Here is a 19258-nt window from a genome sequence, read left to right on the forward strand (position 1 = left end):
AAACTGGCTTTGAAATTAGAAAGTCTATACATTCAAACCTCAATTTAACGGACTAAATGGGGAATCAACTTGTCTCTTACTCGAAAATGTCCCTTGTTTTACCACATATAAACCACATATAAAGACAATCTTATTATGAAATGCAATGATTGTTTCACTTATCTTTTTTATATGATTATGAATATTATATGGGTATTGTATAAAGAAACATTAATGTGTATAACCTAGACATTACGTATCACTTCTGAATGGTCTTGTCCGTTTGTCAGGTAGAATATGGAGTCTCTTAAATCCAAAATCCCTTAAATTGAGGTCCCTTAAATCAAAGTTTGAGTGTATAATTGATTGTGGACTTGAAAGAGTACAAAAAAAGGACTTATATCAAGGACTTAATGTACAATGTGGAGAAATAAGACTATCAAGAGAGGCACCAGGGAGCCTTATATGCCCACCCAGACACGGCCCCACTGCTGGCCAGATCCAGCCATTAAAGTATACCCTGTCAAATGTCTAACAAGTAAAATTAACCCGTAAGGACAGACATCTTTCCTTTCATGTGTTCTTGCTACCATCAGAGGACTTTCTTCATTGGAGATATTATTTCAAACGACACGAAGCTTGACATTGACAGCTCCTCAACAACAGGCATCTCTCCTCGTCTGCATAAACGCATCTGGTGGTAGCGAGAATAAGGTGGAAAGGACGTCATGATACTGAAGTGATTACAGTGAGGACACCATAACACCCGCAGACACACACACACCAACATATACCTGTAATATTTGTACGATCTTTTCTTTACTTTGTACTTTGACTTGGTATGCAAGACACTTGTGGTGCAGCCCATCTGTTGTGTTCGTCATCTGCGGCTCGGCAACCCTCACAGCCGGTAAACTCACATCCAGTACAGTACTTCACAGCCGGCAAAACTTAAACAGCTAGCAACCTCACACAGCCGGCACCTGTAGAGCACGTCATCATGGCCGTATGTCAGTTTATGGCGGCTGTGTGATGTGACGTGACGCGATGGGCTGGGATTAAAACACCTGGACACGGTTGTTGCCAAAGTCGACAACGATGATGTACCCGTCAGGGGACACGCAGATGCCGCTGGGTCGGTCCAGTTGGCCCGGGCCCGTCCCCGGCACTCCAAACTTGTATATGAAGTTCCCATCGGGGTGGAAGACCTGGATGCGATGGTTACGCGAGTCCGCCACCACGATGTGGCCCTCAGGGTCCACGGCCACGCCCTGAGGCCGCATGAACTGACCCGCGGCCATGCCCTCGCCGCCCATGAACCGTGCGGAGCCAAAGTCCGGCGCGATGGTCAGCAAACGATGGTTGTTGAAATCCGTCACTATGATGAAGCCCTCATGGTTGAAACACACGCCACGCGGCGAGTCAAAGTGTTTCCACAGTGATCCCTCAAAGCCGTACTTCCTGATGAAGGTGCCATCATGGTGGAACAACTGGATGCGATGGTTGCGCGTGTCCGACACCACTATGTCCCCCTCCGAGTTGGTGGCCACGTCCCACGGGTAGTTGAACTGACCATCCTTGCTGCCCTTCTCGCCGAACTTGAACAGGAAGGTGCCCTCAAAGGTGAACACCTGGATGCGGTGGTTGTCTTTGTCAGCCACGATGATCTGGCCAAAGTGATTGGAGGCCACGCCCGCTGGCCGGTCAAACTGGCCCGGCCGTGACCCGGCCTTGCCAAAGGCGTGCATGAAGGTGCCATCCGGGGCAAAGACCTGAATGCGATTGTTGCTGCGATCCGCCACAATGATGTTTCCGTCCTTGTCCGAGCACACCCCCCAGGGCCGGCACAGCTGGCCCTCCCCCTCCCCCTCCCCTCCTATGGTCAGTAGGGCCGGCCCCACCGTGGCGTAGCAGCGGCCGGTTCTCACGCTGACGGTGAATGGCGACCCCTGGATGTGTACACCACGCAGCCTCACCTCCAGTGTGTGTTGTCCCTCCACCTGTGGCCAGTAGCTGACACGGTATATGCCCGTGCCACGGTCCACGATGTCCATTGGGGCCGCCAGGCCGTCGGGGCCAACGATGGATGCCGACACCGGGTCGCCGCCCACCACACGCTGTTCGTTCTGGTGGTCTTTGCTCTGCACAATAAAGGTGGCCATCTTGCCCCGCAGTCCTTGCTGAAGGCCAGTACCAAAGGCCAGGGATGCCGGGCCATGACCTGTGGATGATATGTAGCCCATGTTGGCCAAGGCCTGGCATAAGCTGGGGTCGGGCCCCGTGAACACTATGTTCTCATCCTCGTGGGGGCTCAGGAAAGGTTTGATCAGTCTCAGTTCCTTCATCTCGGCCATCACCTTGTCTCGCGTCTGCAGCAGCTCCAGGTGGTTGCTGGAGTCCACCGATGACCCGGCCGTCTCCACGGTGTGTGAGAGGCGGGCCAGCGCCGCACTCAGGTCGTCTATCTGGTCCTGCAGCGTCTTGCCCTTGACCTGGCGGATGCGCTCCACCTTGTGCAGCAGCTCTCTCTCTCTGTCCTCCAGCGCGGTGATGTGGCGGCGCGTGGTGGTGCGCACGTCACTGGCCACTGCCTGTGCTCTCAGCTCCACGCGGTCCACCATCCTCTTGGTAATGCCGATACTGTCCTCGATGGCCCTCATGCCGGTGCGCACGTCCGCCAGCAGCTTCAGCGTGATGGAGCGCCACGTGTCAGCTGCGTCCTGCAGGTACTGACACGCGTGGCCGCGGTGTTCACGTGCGGTGCAGTCTCTACAGATGGCCAGGCTGCAGGTCTCGCAGTAGAAGCGCGCCACTTCCCCCTCGTGTGAGCTGCAGTACAGGATGGGCGGTGGTGAGGCCAGGGCCAGGGGGGTGTGGCAGGCGTCGTCGGGGTAGTGGCCACGCAGGCTGCCGCCGTTGGTGTTTGGGAGGCCCACCGCACCCGCCAACTCGTCCCCCGCCACGCGCACGATGTAATGGTCCTTGGTGAGTCGCACACGCTGGTGGGCACGCACACAGGAGTCACACAGCGCCTCATTGCAGTCACGGCAGCGTGACGTGGCCAGCTGGCCGTCCTCACAGCTGGCACAGGCAAAGCGGCGGCGTGGGGGACGGTCGACGTGATGCAGGGGGCGCGGCAGCGGCAATGATCCCGGCCCCAAACTCTCTCTGGGCCCACTGGGGCTGACCAGGCCGGTGGGTGCGGGTGGGGGCGGGGGGCTGGCCAGGTCGTCCTCCACACCCACCATGTCCAGCAGGGACGGAAGGAACAGTGGGGGGCTGAGGGTGGCCATGGGCTGGTCCAGGTTCAGCTCAGCATGGCAGGTGGGGCAGGCCAGTGTGGTGCCCACCAGTTGGGAGTCCAGGCACGGGCCACACAGGGCATGCAGGCACGGCAGCACCCGCGCCTCCTCCAGCGACCCCAGGCACAGCGGACACACTCCTGCCCCACTGCTGCTGCTGCTGCTGTTGTTGTTGTTGTTGCGGCCACCGCCCCCGCCACCCCCGCTGGCACCCGCTCCGCCCCCCGTCAGAGCCACCCCCAGCCCGCCCAGGCCCCCACCACCGAGGCCGCCCAGCCCCGCCGGACCCAGCCCATCCAGCCGCTCCGTAGCACTGCCCAGACCACCTGGGTATGCACTCGCCATCCTGAAACAAACAACAACATTACTACCGCACTCCTGCAACACAAACATCACCACCTATCTAGCTATCTAACAAACAACAACATTACTACCGCACTCCTGCAACACAAACAACACCACCTATCTATCTATCTATCTAACAAACAACATTACAACCCAACACTGCAACACATCAACAACACACACAATGTTATGACGTAAGAGGCAGTGCTATCAATACTGTGTCAGTGGCAGCAACGGTAGTATGGTAGGAAGAAGAGGTGATGGGGGGGGGGACTAAACAGGCAGAAACAATAATGGCAGAATACTAGTGGCAATTCTCTATCTATCCACCTATTTACTTATCTATCTACTTACCGGGTATTTATCTATTGCCAGATGCCATTATCCCATAAGGGGTGGCCGCTGAAGGTGTCTGGCAATACACAGACTTTCGATACATGGGTTGGAAGACGGGGTATAGGAACTTTTGGCCCACCCTGTATTTATGTATGTAAATGTATTGTGTGTATGTATATGTACTGTGTGTGTATGCATGAATGTGTATGTACATACATATGAATGTATGTATGTACTACTGTATGTCGGCACGTATGTATGTATGTACCGTATGTAGGCATATCTGTGTATGTACTGTATGTGTATGTATGTATGTATGTACAGTATGTGCATGTACTGTATGTGAATGTATGTATATGTATGTATGTATGTGTATATACTGTGTGTATGTATGCATGTATGATGTATGTATGTATGAATGTACTGTCAGTTTGTAGGTATGTGTATGTACTGTCTGTCTGTATGCAGGTATGTGTATGTATGTATGTATGTACGATGTATGTATGTATGTATGTACGATGTATGTATGTATGTATGTACGATGTATGTATGTATGTATGTACGATGTATGTACTGTAGGTACGTAGTTAAAAGTGCGTGTAAGTAGAGTATTAGCCTGAGGCCTCCAGTTCCCCAGTGCACACCTGACAGCTCTCCAGGGTATTTGTACACATGTATGTATGTGTGTGTGTGTGTGTGTGTGTGTGTGTGTGTGTGTGTGTGTGTGTGTGTGTGTGTGTGTGAGAGAGAGAGAGAGAGAGAGAGAGGGGTATATGAGGGATTAAAGCATCACATGATATACAGATACTTGATAGACAAATAGAGAACACGCTGGTAGACAGACGAGCTCTCTCTCTCTCTCTCTCTCTTTTACTAGCGGCCAATTACCCTGCTGCTCGTCTCTTTATTGTTGTAAATGACTGCTTGAACCTTCCCTCTGCCGCCGCCACCCCTTACCTCTACCTTCACCCACCCGTCTGTCTGTCTACCCATCTGTCTACAAGTGTCTACCTGTAGTAGTCCCTGTCTGTATGTCTACGTCTGTCTGCCTGTCTGTACATCTGTCAGTTCGTCTGTCTGTCTAATAATGTTTTGTACCTACAGGCCTGTATGTGTCTGTCTAGCTCAGAACCCGTCAGTCGCCAACAGTCTGTAGGTTTGTCTGTCTGTCTATCAAACAGTCTCTAACGATCTGTCACACACAGTCTATGTCTGCCTGCCGATAAGTCTGTGTAACCGTCTGTTTGTCTGTAACAAACATGGCTTGTCCTCAGACATGTGTTGTCTAACTGTGTCAACTGTCTATGTAGATTTCTATCTAACAGTGTGTGTGTTGAACCGTCTGTCTACCTGTGTGTCTACTTACACCTGCTGATGTCTGTCTGTTTCTACTTACACCTGCTGATGTCTGTCTGTGTGTCTACTTACACCTGCTGATGTCTGTCTGTGTGTCTACTTACACCTGCTGATGTCTGTTTCTACTTACACCTGCTGATGTCTGTCTGTGTCTACTTACACCTGCTGATGTCTGTCTGTGTCTACTTACACCTGCTGATGTCTGTCTGTGTCTACTTACACCTGCTGATGTCTGTCTGTTTCTACTTACACCTGCTGATGTCTGTTTCTACTTACACCTGCTGATGTCTGTGTCTACTTACACCTGCTGATGTCTGTGTCTACTTACACCTGCTGATGTCTGTGTGTCTACTTACACCTGCTGATGTCTGTCTGTGTCTACTTACACCTGCTGATGTCTGTGTGTCTACTTACACCTGCTGATGTCTGTCTGTGTCTACTTACACCTGCTGATGTCTGTGTGTCTACTTACACCTGCTGATGTCTGTGTGTGTCTACTTACACCTGCTGATGTCTGTCTGTGTCTACTTACACCTGCTGATGTCTGTGTCTACTTACACCTGCTGATGTCTGTGTCTACTTACACCTGCTGATGTCTGTGTTTCTACTTACACCTTCTGATGTCTGTGTTTCTACTTACACCTGCTGATGTCTGTGTCTACTTACACCTGCTGATGTCTGTGTCTACTTACACCTGCTGATGTCTGTGTCTACTTACACCTGCTGATGTCTGTCTGTTTCTACTTACACCTGCTGATGTCTGTCTGTGTCTACTTACACCTGCTGATGTCTGTCTGTGTCTACTTACACCTGCTGATGTCTGTCTGTTTCTACTTACACCTGCTGATGTCTGTCTGTTTCTACTTACACCTGCTGATGTCTGTTTCTACTTACACCTGCTGATGTCTGTGTTTCTACTTACACCTGCTGATGTCTGTGTCTACTTACACCTGCTGATGTCTGTGTCTACTTACACCTGCTGATGTCTGTGTTTCTACTTACACCTGCTGATGTCTGTTTCTACTTACACCTGCTGATGTCTGTGTTTCTACTTACACCTGCTGATGTCTGTGTTTCTACTTACACCTGCTGATGTCTGTGTCTACTTACACCTGCTGATGTCTGTCTGTCCGTCTGTCTACGTCTGTTTGACGGTAACAGTGCCCAATTGTAGCTAATCTGCCTGTGTGTGTGTGTGTGTGTGTGTGTGTGTGTGTGTGTGTGTGTGTGTGGTTTACCTGTCATTGTATCTGCCTGTAATCTCTCTCTCTCTCTCTCTCTCTCTCTCTCTCTCTCTCTCTCTCTCTCGAAGCACTAGGAACGTAACAACCGACACACTGATTTATTTGGCCACAAATCAATGTCAAAAGCATAGTCTGGTGTCAGTCTACCACACACACACACAGAGTAAGGTACAAAATGCAAGGCAGGACAGTGTAGGGCAGGGCAGGGCAGGGTAAGGCAGGGCAGGACAGGGCAGGGCAGGACAGGACAGGGCAGGGCAGGGCAGGGTGGGGTAGGGTAAGGCAGGGCAGGATAGTGTAGGGCAGGGCAGGGCAGGGTAGGGCAGGGCAGAGCAGGATAGTGTAGGGCAGGGCAGGATAGTGTAGGGCAGGGCAGGATAGTGTAGGGCAGGGCAGGGCAGGATAGTGTAGGGCAGGGCAGGATAGTGTAGGGCAGGGCAGGATAGTGTAGGGCAGGGCAGGATAGTGTAGGGCAGAGCAGGATAGTGTAGGGCAGGGCAGGATAGTGTAGGGCAGGGCAGGGCAGGGCAGGATAGTGTAGGGCAGGGCAGGGCAGGATAGTGTAGGGCAGGGCAGGGCAGGATAGTGTAGGGCAGGGCAGGGCAGGATAGTGTAGGGCAGGGCAGGGCAGGGCAGGAAAGTGTAGGGCAGGGCAGGGCAGGATAGTGTAGGGCAGGGCAGGGCAGGATAGTGTAGGGCAGGGCAGGGCAGGATAATGTAGGGCAGGGCAGGGCAGGATAATGTAGGGCAGGGCAGGGCAGGATAGTGTAGGGCAGGGCAGGGCAGGATAGTGTAGGGCAGGGCAGGGCAGGATAGTGTAGGGCAGGGCAGGGCAGGATAGTGTAGGGCAGGGCAGGATAGTGTAGGGCAGGGCAGGGCAGGATAGTGTAGGGCAGGGCAGGGCAGGATAGTGTAGGGCAGGGCAGGGCAGGATAGTGTAGGGCAGGGCAGGATAGTGTAGGGCAGGGCAGGGCAGGATAGTGTAGGGCAGGGCAGGATAGTGTAGGGCAGGGCAGGGCAGGGCAGGATAGTGTAGGGCAGGGCAGGGCAGGATAGTGTAGGGCAGGGCAGGGCAGGATAGTGTAGGGCAGGGCAGGATAGTGTAGGGCAGGGCAGGGCAGGATAGTGTAGGGCAGGGCAGGATAGTGTAGGGCAGGGCAGGGCAGGATAGTGTAGGGCAGGGCAAGATAGTGTAGGGCAGGGCAGGATAGTGTAGGGCAGGGCAGGGCAGGATAGTGTAGGGCAGGGCAGGGCAGGATAGTGTAGGGCAGGGCAGGATAGTGTAGGGCAGGGCAGGGCAGGATAGTGTAGGGCAGGGCAGGATAGTGTAGGGCAGGGCAGGATAGTGTAGGGCAGGGCAAGATAGTGTAGGGCAGGGCAGGATAGTGTAGGGCAGGGCAGGGCAGGATAGTGTAGGGCAGGGCAGGGCAGGATAGTGTAGGGCAGGGCAGGGCAGGATAGTGTAGGGCAGGGCAGGGCAGGATAGTGTAGGGCAGGGCAGGGCAGGGCAGGATAGTGTAGGGCAGGGCAGGGCATGATAGTGTAGGGCATGATAGTGTAGGGCAGGGCAGGATAATGTAGGGCAGGGCAGGGCAGGATAGTGTAGGGCAGGGCAGGATAATGTAGGGCAGGGCACGGCAGGATAGTGTAGGGCAGGGCAGGGCAGGATAGTGTAGGGCAGGGCAGGATAGTGTAGGGCAGGACAGGATAGTGTAGGGCAGGATAGTGTAGGGCAGGGCAGGGCAGGTTAGTGTAGGGCAGGGCAGGGCAGGGCAGGGCAGGGCAGGGCAGGGCAGGAAATTCTTTACTGAAATGACTCTCGGATTGTAGAGGAAATAATTGAGAGAGAGAGAGAGAGAGAGAGAACTGCTTGGCTATCTATCTATTTATCTACCCATATCCAGACGCCTCACTCGCATACTCTCCTCGTCAGTCTCTCAATATATACCTCTCCTCTCCATCCCTCCATCTCATCCTCGGTCTGCTCCTCCTCCCCTCTCTCTCTCACTCACATACTCTTCTCGTCAGTCTCATTCAGCATTCTCTCCACATCACTCACCTACTCTCCTTGTCAGTCTCTTTCACCATTCTCTCCATCTCATGCTCGATCTCCTCCTCCCTCTCCCCCTCTCCTCTCACACTCTCCTCGTCAGTCTCTCATTCACCATTTCAGCCTCGGTCTCCTCCTCCCCCTCTACCCCTCCACCTCACTCACATACTCTCCTAGTCAGTCTCTCATTCTCCATTTTCCATCTCCTCATCCATCACACTCATACTCTCCTAGTCAGTCTCTCATTCTCCACTCCATCTCATCCTCGGTCTCCTCCCTCCCTCCCTCTCCACCTCATTCACTCTCATAGTCAGTCTCTCATTCCACATATTCAGTTAAGGATTCTCTCTCTCTCTCTCTTTCTCTAACTCCACATAATTCCCCCCTCTCTCTCTCTTTCTCTAATTCCACATAATTCCCCCCTCTCTCTCTCTCTCTAACCACATAATTCCCCCTCTCTCTCTCTAACCACATAATTCCCCCCTCTCTCTCTTTCTCTCTCTAACTCCACATAATTCCCCCCTCTCTCTCTTTCTCTCTAACCACATAATTCCCCCCCCTCTCTCTCTCTCTCTCTAACTCCACATAATTCCCCCCCTCTCTCTTTCTCTCTAACTCCACATAATTCCCCCTCTCTCTCTCTCTCTCTCTAACTCCACATAATTCCCCCCCCTCTCTCTCTCTCTAACTCCACATAATTCCCCCCCCTCTCTCTCTCTCTAACTCCACATAATTCCCCCCCTCTCTCTCTCTCTCTAACTCCACATAATTCCCCCCCTCTCGCTTTCTCTCTCTAACTCCACATAATTCCCCCCTCTCTCTCTCTCTAACCACATAATTCCCCCCTCTCTCTCTCTCTCTCTCTAACTCCACATAATTCCCCCCCTCTCTCTCTCTCTCTCTCTCTAACTCCACATAATTCCCCCCCTCTCTCTCTCTCTCTCTCTAACTCCACATAATTCCCCCCCTCTGTCTTTCTCTCTCTCTAACTCCACATAATTCCCCCCCTCTCTCTAACTCCACATAATTCCCCCTCTCTCTCTAACTCCACATAATTCCCCCCTCTCTCTCTCTCTCTCTCTAACTCCACATAATTCCCCCCTCTCTCTCTTTCTCTCTCTCTAACTCCACATAATTCCCCCTCTCTCTTTCTCTCTAACTCCACATAATTCCCCCCCCTCTCTCTCTAACTCCACATAATTCCCCCCCTCTCTCTTTCTCTCTAACTCCACATAATTCCCCCCCTCTCTCTCTCTCTAACTCCACATAATTCCCCCCCTCTCTCTTTCTCTCTAACTCCACATAATTCCCCCCCTCTCTCTCTAACTCCACATAATTCCCCCCTCTCTCTCTTTCTCTCTCTCTAACTCCACATAATTCCCCCCCTCTCTCTCTAACTCCACATAATTCCCCCCCTCTGTCTTTCTCTCTAACTCCACATAATTCCCCCCCTCTCTCTAACTCCACATAATTCCCCTCTCTCTCTAACTCCACATAATTCCCCTCTCTCTCTAACTCCACATAATTCCCCCCTCTCTCTCTCTCTAACTCCACATAATTCCCCCCCTCTCTCTCTTTCTCTCTCTCTAACTCCAAATAATTCCCCCCCTCTCTCTCTCTCTCTCTCTAACTCCACATAATTCCCCCCCCTCTCTCTCTCTAACTCCACATAATTCCCCCCTCTCTCTCTCTCTAACTCCACATAATTCCCCCCCTCTCTCTCTCTAACTCCACATAATTCCCCCCCTCTCTCTCTCTCTAACTCCACATAATTCCCCCTCTCTCTCTAACTCCACATAATTCCCCCCCTCTCTCTCTCTCTCTAACTCCACATAATTCCCCCCCTCTCTCTCTCTCTCTAACTCCACATAATTCCCCCCCTCTCTCTTTCTCTAACTCCACATAATTCCCCCCTCTCTCTCTCTCTAACTCCACATAATTCCCCCCCTCTCTCTCTAACTCCACATAATTCCCCCCCCTCTCTCTCTCTCTAACTCCAAATAACTCTCCCCCTCTCTCTTTCTCTCTCTCTCTAACTCCACATAATTCCCCCCTCTCTCTCTCTCTCTCTCTAACTCCACATAATTCCCCCTCTCTCTCTCTAACTCCACATAATTCCCCCTCTCTCTCTCTCTCTCTGTCTAACTCCACATAATTCCCCCTCTCTCTCTTTCTCTCTAACTCCACATAATTCCCCCCCTCTCTCTCTTTCTCTCTCTTTCTCTCTAACTCCACATAATTCCCCCCCCTCTCTCTCTCTTTCTCTCTTCCAATTTAATAAACATTTTTAACGGAGAAATTTCACATAATAATAATAATAATAATAATAATAATAATAATGATAATAATAATAATAATAATAATAATAATAATAATAATAGTAGTAGTAGTGGAAATAGTAATAATAATAATAATAATAATAATAATGATGACGATGATAATAACAATAATAATAATACATGAAAGCAGAGAATATCCTATTAAAAAAAAACATGCATGATCCTAATTATTTTTGCAAAACCCCTAAAAAAAAAATAACAATAATAAATGAGACACCAAATACCGAAAATACAAAAAAAAAAAGGAAGAAAGAAAGGCTGAGGTTGGAAAGATGCATTGCCTTTACCTGCCACCATATTTTCAAATTTTCTTCCCTCTCAGTAACGGCTATGAATTCCGCTGAGGCCTATATATATATTTTTTGAATTTTACCCACATAGCAATCAAAATCTCCATGGATAAAATTACGTGACAATCGAGCGAAAGAATACGAACTAGAAATACATGACAAATTCCATCAATCATTCGTCAACCGTAAAATTATTTAAGATTTTTCCTGAATTCTTTCGTCCTTTCCCTCAAGTGTTGCCATATGTACCACACCACCAAAATTTGCCACAAACAACCACAATTACCCACCATGTAGTTCAGTATGGGAGCAATTAACCTCTAAATCACTCTATTGTTACCCATACATACGATAAATAGGGAGAAAATGGGAGAAATATTACTGGAAATTTCTGAAGATGCTGCATGTCTCCTGGGTATTGTGGGGGGGGGTCCCAAGGGTCAGGCCTACCCAAGGGATGCATAGTCCCCTGACCACCCTGCATATAGGCCTACCCTACACTCCTCCAGCCTATACACCCTGCATTAGACCTACTGCCTGTATTTTTTTTGACCTAGAGCTTTAAATATGTCTCAAAATAGGATATTATACGTCACGGATCCTGGCCCATCTCCAAATTGGGCCTCAATGCATAGCCCCTTGCCCAGCCTGCATATAGGCCTACCTTACCTTGCCCTAGCCTACACACGCTCTATTCACGGCCAAATTCAGACACCATGCGGACATCTAGCCATATTTTTGGACACAGGCGGAGACAAATGGGACATCGCTTCTGGAGATTTCCGGATAAGGCAAGAATGCATATCCGCCTGACCACCGTGCATATAGGCCTACCCTGCCCTCCTCTGGCCAAAACTACACATTTCCCAGGCCTAATTCCCAAACCAACTAGGCCTACACCCATACATTTGGACATACATCAGAGGAGAAAGGCGGAAGACTCTAGAATTTTCCGAATCAGGCAAGAATGCAGTGGGCGTGAGGTCCGTGAGATTGTGGCAACACGTGGGTGTAGGCCGGGGTGGCCAGGCCTACTCGCACGAACTCTCACGGACTTAGGGGCGCAACCTCTAACTTCATCGCATATTTCCATGATTTTCCGAGCTCCTGGTGCTTCCCCGGCCATGTGGCTGGCTGTACGGTCACCACACATAGCCACAGTTCACAGCTGGTAGTAAATGCTGGTGTACTACGCGCTATAAAGCAAGCATAACAGTAGGAAAGCCGAAATTAGGGCAGGACGAAGGAAGAATAATGGCGATGGTGAACTGACCTGTGCATGTGTTTATCAAGAGCATCTAGCCTCTGCCTGCATCCCGCTATGAGGCAGGTTGACGTGGTGTGGTGTGGTGAGGCAGAAGTACACACAGGAGCCACGCAGCACCACCTCACCACCGCGTCGACACCGCCATCACTGACTGACCACCACCACACCACCACCACCACCACCCGCCACCACCGCCAAACAACTCAAATTTCCCACAGTCCTTCGCCGCGTTTCTTTACGTTTCGCCTACCACATCCACTCTACCACCAGCACAGCGCCCGGAGGTGGAGGGGGTGGCTGTGGTGGAGGTGTGGTGGTGTGGCGGGGGCGTGGGGGTGGAATATATCAGCGTAAAATATCGAAAATGAAAAAAGTGTGTTTGGCGAAGTTGATTTCAAGATGTCGGCACCTCGTTTATTAATTATGACAGTGCGTGGGCGGAGTCAGGCATATGAGAGAGAGAGAGAGAGAGAGAGAGAGAGAGAGAGAGCGGGGCACGTCGACCCCCCCAGGCTAGGGTAGGGAGGGGGGGAGGGGGTGTATGCAGGGCTGTGATTGGTAGGGACTGTGTTACGTCATCACGGGGGGGTAGGGGGGAGGGGGAGGGAGGAAGGGGTGCACACGTGGGATTTAACATTAGGGGGAGGCCGCCCCCCACTTTAACAGGGGGGGGAATATCTACACACACACACACACACACACACACACACATACAAACACTCACACACACACAGCACACCACACCACAATAGATCTGGTGTGGTGGAGGTGTGGTGTGGTGGAGGTGTGGTGTGTTGAGCTGCAACGGGGAGGAGCCTAATGCAAGGAGGGAGGGAGGGAGGGGAGAGGGAGGGAGTTGCAGGAATATGGTGGCTCTCTCTCTCCTCCCTGCCTCACCCTCTGCTTGTCTCCCCAACACAAACATCCTACACTCTTTTCACTCTAACTTGGCCTAAAATTACCATCCCGCCATCTTGAAGACTGAGTTGCAACAGTACATTAACACTAGAAAATAATGCTAGTCACGAAGAAGTGCTATGGGGAAGGATTTAGGGCCGTAGCATCGTCTTTTTGAAATGTAAACGGAAGAAATTTTGGGCCAAGTTTGGATGAAAAAAATAATATATATAACACTTTTCTGTCCGAATTTCTATTGCAAAAATTTATTAGTATTGCCAGTCCTTCATGTATGCAACAGGTCAACTCTGGAACTGTCTCCCTCTGTATTTTCCACTGCCTATGACCTCCAGTATAAGTAGGTAATTTAACCAATACTCTCAGTCCTTCATATATGCAACAGGTCAACTCTGGAACTGTCTCCCTCTGTATTTCCTACTGCCTATGACCTCCAGTGTAAGTAGGTAAGTTAACCAGTACTCCCAGTCCATCATGTATGTAACAGGTCAACTCTGGAACTGTCTCCCTCTGTATTTCCCACTGCCTATGACCTCCAGTGTAGGTAGGTAAGTTAACCAGTACTCCCAGTCCTTCATGTATGCAACAGGTCAACTCTGGAACTGTCTCCCTCTGTATTTCCCACTGCCTATGACCTCCAGTGTAAGTAGGTAAGTTAACCAGTATTCCCAGTCCTTCATGTATGCAACAGGTCAACTCTGGAACTGTCTCCCTCTGTATTTCCTACTGCCTATGACCTCCAGTGTAGTAGGTAGGTAAGTTAACCAGTACTCCCAGTCCTTCATGTATGCAACAGGTCAACTCTGGAACTGTCTCCCTCTATCTGTATTACCTGATATTTTCAACATAGTGCGTCCAGGCATCTCGAAATGAAAGTAAGAAGAGGTAAATTTTAGTAAGTCGGTTGTCCCATGCAAAGCAGCTCCAACAAGTGATTAAACTGCTAGAATATGACAAGGATAGCATAGAATAAGACAAAGATAGCACAGAAGAAGGCTTGGAGTTAATACTAGCCCTATTTTTCTATCTATCTATCTATTGCCAAACGCCATAATCCCTCACGGGATGGCCATTTGACTCGGAGTTATTTGTTTTACAGGGAGGGGCACTAACCCTCCACCAGCCCACTTGTTGACACGTAGGGAGCACGTATGGTTTGGTTATATGGTTACCACCCAGCGTTGTAAATGGTTTCTTGGCTTACAGGAAACCATTTGGCTTGTCACTCAATGTAAAGCCACCTGTAAAGGAAAGAAAAGCAATAAGAAGTGACAGGAAAGATATGGGTAAATTTGCTAATGCTGCCGGTGATTCCTATAGTCGCGGCGCACGACTCTGAGGTTGTCATTATCATACCCTGACAACGTACCATTCAGAAGTGCGACCGATTTCGTATCATATTAGGCTATACACGAATCATATTATTATGCACGAATATATTATACACGAATATTATTATCTATTGCCAGACGCCTCAATCCAGTTTGGGGAGGTCACAAACAAATCGCCTCCACGTCGCCCTGTCCCCCGCCATTTCACTGCCCTGCTTCCAACTCACACCCCCCTCTCATATACCTCTCCACCTCATCCCTCCATCTCATCCTCGGCCTCCCCCTCCCTCTTCCCCCCTCCACCTCACTCACATACACTCTCTTCGTCAGTCTCTCACCCTCCATCCTCTCCACATGGCCAAACCACCTCAGTGTGTTCCTCCTAACGCTTCCTATCACATCCACATCCACACCACAACGCTCCTTTATATCCACATTATATTATACACGAACATATTATTCACGAACATATTATACACGAATCACATGCGTCTCATTATAATACACGATATCAGACGAACTTTTGAATGGTAGTTGCCAGGCCACGATAATGTCAGCCTGAGTCGCGCTGTAAACGACTCTCTGCCTTGACTGGGTTCGTTAGTTATTGTACGTTGTTTGAAGGTCTAGTTTTTTTTATCTCGGTGGCAGATGTCCGGATAAAAACTCTTGTATTTAATATTACTAATGGAATAGAACACTTTTATTTATGTTAATAGGACGCTGCGGAAACTTAATACCCTGTCCAATTTAAAAATAAAGTTTAAATATTGTCTTTCGTTTATTAGGTGGATACGATATGAGAATCTACTCTCCACACTCCCAACTTCTCAAAAAGACTAAATAAAACTCCACTGTTGAACTAATTACTATTGTCTTCTTTACATAAGTACTTCCACCATCACTTTACCACCATACCGTGTACCAGTAAACCGTCTATTGTCAGTACCTGTCAACGCATCATATGAACAGGCTAAGAGTAGCAGCTCGGAGGTACAATACGTTAAGTGCAATGCAGCTTGTTGAATACCGGTAAATACAGGACTCCTATTCTCTTGCTGTCAATGGTTTAATCCTGACGAGATGATAATACTTACATGCTTTTTAAAAATTATGAAATTCTCGTTATTACAAGTGACGTGAGCACCAGGAGTAGCTAGAGAAAATAGCGGCCTCTTTGTAGTGTGCGTTACAGCCACGAAATGGACGGGTTTGTGTTAGTCCAAAGGTTTAAAATAATTCAAAATGGTTGCCAGATGACGTGAAGTTTATCTGAAACGTATTTTAGGTGAAATTCATGCAAAGGTGTTAAGTATTGCGACTCTTTCATCTGAGGGGATGAATATTGAGTGATGGAGTCGCTGGGTCTGGATTAGAAGCGCCGTCCGCCATTTGAGTATCACTGCTCTCAACCTGGAACTGTCTCCCTCTGTCTGTATTTCCTACTGCCTATGACCTCCAGTGTAGGTAGGTAGGTAAGTTAACCAATACTCCCAGTCCTTCATGTATGCAACAGGTCAACTATGGAACTGTCTCCTTCTGTATTTCCTACTGCCTATGACCTCCAGTGCAGGTAGGTAGGTAAGTTAACCAATACTCCCAGTCCTTCATGTATGCAACAGGTCAACTATGGAACTGTCTCCCTCTGTCTGTATTTCCTACTGCCTATGACCTCCAGTGTAGGTAGGTAGGTAAGTTAACCAATACTCCTAGTCCTTCATGTATGCAACAGGTCAACTCTGGAACTGTCTCCCTCTGTCTGTATTTCCCACTGCCTATGACCTCCAGTGTAGGTAGGTAAGTTAACCAATACTCCCAGTCCTTCATGTATGCAACAGGTCAACTCTGGAACTGTCTCCCTCTGTCTGTATTTCCTACTGCCTATGACCTCCAGTCTTTCAAACGCAGTGTGTCCAGGCATCTTAAAATGAACAGATCTTGAATTTGGCTGTTGTATTGTTTTTGTTTTGGGGGGGAGGGGGGGAAGAAGCGACTTGCGGGCTCCTGGCCTTTGATTCTTTCTTCCTTGCATATATTTAAAAAAAAAGTGTGCTGATCCCTATGGTACACTCCTAGTTAGTCTCTCACTCTCCATCCTCTCCACATGGCCAAACCACCTCAGTGTGTTTCTCCTAACGCTTCCTATCACATCCACATCCACACCACAACGCTCCTTCACTTCCTCAATTGCCAGTCTGTCTCTCCATGTAACTCCACATGCTCTTCACTCACATACACTCTCCACGTTAGTCTCTCACTCTCCATCCTCTCCATACATGGCCGAACCACCTCAATGAACTTCTTTCTCCTAAAGCATTCTATCACATCCACATCCACACCACAACCCTCCTAGTTAGTCTCTCACTCTCCATCCTCTCCACATACCCAAACCACCTCATTGTATTTCTCCTAACGCTTTCTACCACATCCACACCACAACACTCCTAGTTAGTCTTTCACTCTCCTTCATTTCCTCAATTCTCTCTCATTTATCTCCCTCGATTTAAGTGTGTGTGTGTGTGTGTGTGTGTGTGTGTGTGTGTGTGTGTGTGTGTCCAAAGCTCTCTCTCTCTCTCTCTCTCTCTCTCTCTCTCTCTCCAAGGGGCCAGGCAAGTTGGAATTATACATATATGAACTCTGACAAATATGATATGCTCTGTACACTTATCATACTACAAATATATGCTTGATAATAGTGTAGATAGACCTGTGTGTGTGTGTGTGTGTGTGTGTGTGTGTGTGTGTGTGTGTGTGTGTGTGAGAGAGAGAGAGAGAGAGAGAGAGAGAGAGAGAGAGGGAACAAGAACAACAGGGTGGTTTCAGGAGTGGCAGAGGATGTGTGGATCAAATATTTGCAGTGAGACAGATAGCAGAGAAGGCTTGTGAGAAGGACCATAAGGTGTTGATGGCATTCATGGATCTGGAAAAAGCATACGACAAAGTGGACAGAGAAGGATTGTGGAAAGTTTTGTGCATGTACGGTGTAGATGGTAAGCTGCTGGGTGCCGTCAAGAGTTTTTATGATGGTAGTGAAGCATGTGTAAGGGTTAATGGGCATCTAAGTGAATGGGTCACGATCGGTGTGGGCGTGCGACAAGGTTGTGTGATGTCCCCATGGTTGTTCAATGTATATATGGATGGGGTGATGAGAGAAGTAAAAACACGAGTAGTGGAGAGAGGGATGGCTTTGGTTATTATTATTAGTTTTATTATTATTATTACTACTAATAATACTACTAATACTATTGTTGTTGTTATTATTATTACTGTATTATTATTGAATGGGTCACGATCGGTGTGGGCGTGCGACAAGGTTGTGTGATGTCCCCATGGTTGGTTGTTCAGTATATATATGGATGGGGTGATGAGAGAAGTAAAAACACGTGTAGTGGAGAGAGGGATGGCGTTGGTAGTGAATGGTGATGGATGGAATATCTCAAATTTGTTGTATGCTGATGATGCAGTACTACTTGCAAATACTGGACAAGAACTTGGTCGGCTAGTGCAGAGTTTTGCTGATGTCTGTGAGCGTCGTGCCTTGAGAGTAAATGTAGAAAAGAGTAAAGGGATGGTTATTGAGAGGGAAGGTGACTCCCAGTGTGATGTTACAGTGAATGGAGAGAGACTGGAATTGGTGAGAGAGTTCAAATACCTGGGTACAGTGATAGAAGAGAGAGGAAAATGTGCACAAGAACAGGGAAGAAAAGTAGCTGGTGCAATGAAGGCCTTGATAAGAAACAGAGGCTTGAGTGTTGCGGCTGCATGAGACTTACATGAAGGAGTGTTAGTGCCAACTTTAACATATGGATGTGAGACTATGGTGTGGCATGAAAATGAAAAGTCAAGAGTAAGGGCAGTGGAGATGGGGCTGCTGAGGAATGTATGTGGAGTACAGAGGGTGGATAAGATACGAAATAATGTGATTCGTGAAAGATATGGAGTGAGGAAGTCTGTGGACACCAGAATCGAAGAGAGTGTACTGAGATGGTATGGCCATGTGGAGAGAATGGATAACAATAGAATGGTGAAAAAGGTATATCTGAGCGAATTTGAAAGAGGGAGGAGGTGAGGTGGGCCAAGAAGAAGGTGGAGAGATATGGTAGATGAGTGTGTGAGGAAGAGAGGTTTGGAAGTCGGTGAGGCTAGGGAAAAGACAAGAGATCGAGCTGGCTGGATGAATGTTGTGAGGAGAAGTGCATGATCAGGGATTTGGCACCCCTTTTTAACGTGGCAGCGTCCGGATTGACTCTGTCGGATACGTTTATGTGAAGCTACGGAACGTGGTGAATGTTTTTGGCGTATCAGATGGAGCCAGGATTCCGGGGGCTTGAATGATGAGTGAATGGAAGCGTGACCCATTGGACTGGGCAAATTTGGGCTGTCTGGATGTTGCTACTCCTCACCCTGCCCTAGGGTGGGAAAGGAGGTCCGGATGATGATGATGATGATGATTTAAAATATTTCCAGGCAGGGTATGGTGTGGTAGGGTACGGTGTGGTAGGGT

At 49.0% G+C, this 19258-nt stretch overlaps 1 protein-coding gene across 1 annotated transcript; it reads right to left on the minus strand.

Annotated features, from left to right (window-relative positions):
- Positions 1 to 1037: 1037 nt before the first annotated feature.
- Positions 1038 to 3674, minus strand: LOC145393720 (E3 ubiquitin-protein ligase TRIM71-like). The gene has a single exon (XM_080267767.1). It carries the CDS (start codon positions 3672 to 3674, stop codon positions 1038 to 1040), a length of 2637 nt encoding a protein of 878 aa, XP_080123893.1.
- Between the last annotated feature and the right edge of the window lie 15584 nt (positions 3675 to 19258).

Source organism: Coenobita brevimanus, chromosome 3, assembly GCF_032717465.1.
Source record: "Coenobita brevimanus isolate Jiangsu-jjx chromosome 3, ASM3271746v2, whole genome shotgun sequence".
Taxonomy (NCBI): domain Eukaryota; kingdom Metazoa; phylum Arthropoda; class Malacostraca; order Decapoda; family Coenobitidae; genus Coenobita; species Coenobita brevimanus.